The 3,226-nt window shown below is 38.8% G+C and overlaps 1 protein-coding gene across 1 annotated transcript; it reads right to left on the bottom strand.

Annotated features, from left to right (window-relative positions):
- Positions 1–205: 205 nt before the first annotated feature.
- Positions 206–1,941, bottom strand: LOC141099697 (uncharacterized). The gene has a single exon (XM_073587658.1). The coding sequence runs from the start codon at positions 1,939–1,941 to the stop codon at positions 568–570; it is 1,374 nt and encodes a 457-aa protein (XP_073443759.1). The 3' UTR covers positions 206–567.
- Positions 1,942–3,226: the final 1,285 nt, after the last annotated feature.

Here is a 3,226-nt window from a genome sequence, read left to right as displayed (position 1 = left end):
AAAACTATTCCAACACTATGAAAATAGAAAAAGGCTTCTCCCCTATGTGACGTTTCTGATGTTTATTAACAGCTGATTTCCAAGTAAAATATTTCCCACATTAAGAAAATGAAAAAGGCTTCTTTCATGTTTGACTGCTCTGATGTCTAACAAGAAGCGCTTTCCGGTTAAAATATTTCACACATTCTAAACAGCAAAAAGACTTCTCCCCTGTGTGAGTTCTATGGTGAGATGGCTCAGTGGTTAGCACTGCAGCCTTGCAGCGCTGTAGTCCTGGGTTCAACTCCCACCAAGGACAACATCTGCAAGGAGTTTTTATGTTCTCCTCATGTTTACGTGGGTTTCCTCACACATTCCAAAGACTAGATAGGTAATTTACATTGTAAGCCCTATTGGGAACAGTGATGATAATGTGTGCAAACTGTAAAGGGCTGCGGTATATGTTAGCCCTATATAAAAATAAATATTATTAGTTAGATTCCATTTCTGGTTAAAATATTTCCCATATTATGAACAGCAAAAAGGCTTCTCCCCTGTGTGGGATCTCTGATGGTGATCAAGATTTATTTAACATTTAAGAGGTTTCTCCCCTCTGTGACTTATTTGGTGTGGAACAAGACTCCCTTTGTGGTTAAAACACTTTCCACATTCTGAACATGAAAAAGGCTTCTCCCGTGTGTGGGTTCTCTGGTGGATAACACAATCTGATTTATATGCAAAACGTTTCCCACATTCTAAACAGGAAAAAGGCTTCTCCCCTGTATGAGTTCTCTGGTGCCTAACACAATCTGATTTATATGCAAAACATTTCCCACATTCTGAACAGGAAAAAGGCTTCTCCCCTGTGTGAGTTCTCTGGTGGGTAACAACATTTTTTTTCAGTGCAAAACATTTCCCACATTCTGAACATGAAAAAGGCTTATCCCCTGTGTGTGTTCTCTGGTGAGTAAGAAGCACTGATTTCTGTTTAAAACATTTCCCACATTCTGAACAGGAAAAAGGCTTCTCCCCTGTGTGAGTTCTCTGGTGATTAACAATATATGATTTCTGTGTAAAACATTTCCCACATGCTGAACAGGAAAAAGGCTTCTCCCCTGTGTGAGTTCTCTTGTGGATAACAAAATGTGATTTATGTGCAAAACATTTCCCACATGCTGAACAGGAAAAAGGCTTTTCCCCTGTGTGAGTTCTCTTGTGGGTAACAAAATGTGATTTATGTGCAAAACATTTCCCACATTCTGAACAGGAAAAAGGCTTCTCCCCTGTGTGAGTTCTATTATGTTTAACCAAATATGATTTCTCGCTAAAACATTTCCCACATTCTGAACAAGAAAAAGGCTTCTCTCCTGTGTGAGTTCTATGGTGAGTAACAAAATGTGATTTCTGGTTAAAGCATTTCCCACATTCTGAACAGGAAAAAGGCTTCTCCCCTGTGTGAGTTCTTTGGTGGGTAACAAAATGTGATTTATGTGCAAAACATTTCCCACATTCTGAACAGGAAAAAGGCTTCTCCCCTGTGTGAGTTCTCTGATGCTTAACACAATCTGATTTATTGTTAAAACATTTTCCACATTCTGAACATGAAAAAGGCTTCTCGCCTGTGTGGATTCTCTGGTGCTTAACACAATCTGATTTATTGTTAAAACATTTCCCACATTCTGAACAGGAAAAAGGCTTCTCCCCTGTGTGAGTTCTCTGGTGAGTAGCAAATTCTGATTTCCAGTTAAAACATTTCCCACATTCTGAACAGGAAAAGGGCTTCTCCCTTGTGTGAGCTCTTTGGTGTCTAACAAAATATGATTTCTCATTAAAACATTTCCCACATTCTGAACATGAAAATGACTTCTTTACTTTAGGAGCAGTTTGTTTTTTATTGCCTCTTTTGTGTCTTTGATTTTCCTTAGTAGTCAGTAAAGAATCAGAAGATGGGACCTGTTTCATAGGATCAGATGACAGATCTTTTCTGTGAATGGATGATGATATATCTGGAGTAATAACAATCACTTCAGTTGTGTCTTGTAGGATCTCAAGATCATCAGATTTAAAAATTGAAGATGTCAGCTGTCCCTCTGATCTCCTGGTACAGTCATCTGCTAAGATAGAAAACAATTATTTTTTATTAATAAAATATCCTTGAGTTTTATATTTTTGAACATTTCTATTTAAACTGTCCATAAAAATGGCAAGCTATGTAAAAAAACTTTAATTTTTACCAAGACAAAGACTGTTCACAGTCTAATAGAAAACCTTGTTGGATGATCAGTAGTGTGCGGTGTTCAACTGTTGGTTCATTCTGCCTCCCAAATATCAAATAAAAAGAAACCAATCAATGTTATGTAGGCGAAAATAATACTAATTCTCATCTCACAAAAAACAAGTCCCCACTCAGGTCCATCATCTGTCAGTGGAAAAACAGAGGTTCCCGCACTATTAGTGGCTCAAATGCTGTTGAAAAGCAACAAGGTTTCTATAAACCAATCCAGCAAAATCCGCTCTCCCTTCGGAGTCTTGCAGTGTGCGCAAACAACATTTAGGATCCCTGTATTTAGCAATATTATAGTGAGAAGAATCCACTTAATTTGCGGTGTCTCCTGGAGCACAATCTGGGCACTATGTGCTGGGTAATAAAATGGCAAATGTGTAATTTTCACTCTCCAACATCCACTGCGTGTTAATTTCTGGAAAGTTGCTGTGGAGTCAAAATATTCACTCCTCCTACACACGTGGTCTAAATTGATGTTACCCTTCATTTGATGACAGAAAAACCCACAATGGTGACAGAAATAACTTGAATCTGACAAAAGTAACAATAAATAAAAAATCTATGAAAATTAATAAATGAAAGTCAGACATTGCTTTCAACCAGGCTTCCACACATTAAATAGGCCTGGACAGAAATGATGATACCCTGAAAATAATGTGACAAAAGGGACATGTTAAATCGCGATGTGTCCACTAATACAGCGCTGTTCTCCTCTGGTTCAGTCCTCTGTGCTCAGCTTGCGGCTTGTGTATTTGTTTCCTGCTGTGACCGTGGTCCATTTACTGACTACTCTTGTGTCTTCTGATCCTGTATTCTGTCCTTCTGGTTCTGACCCAGCTACCTGACTATTCTTCTTGCCATCTAACTCCACAGAATAGCAGGTAACACCATGGTCCAAGCCTAGGGGTCCCAGTGCAAGTCCAGATCCATGTGAGGGTGTTATAGGGCGATGAGCAAGGCAAT

The sequence above is a fragment of the Dendrobates tinctorius genome, unplaced genomic scaffold (genome assembly GCF_039654945.1).
Source record: "Dendrobates tinctorius isolate UK_male_01 unplaced genomic scaffold, ASM3965494v1 ptg000101l, whole genome shotgun sequence".
NCBI classification, from domain to species: Eukaryota; Metazoa; Chordata; class Amphibia; order Anura; family Dendrobatidae; genus Dendrobates; species Dendrobates tinctorius.
The sequence above is the reverse complement of the archived record's forward strand: the minus strand, read 5'-3'. Positions and strand labels throughout refer to the sequence as shown.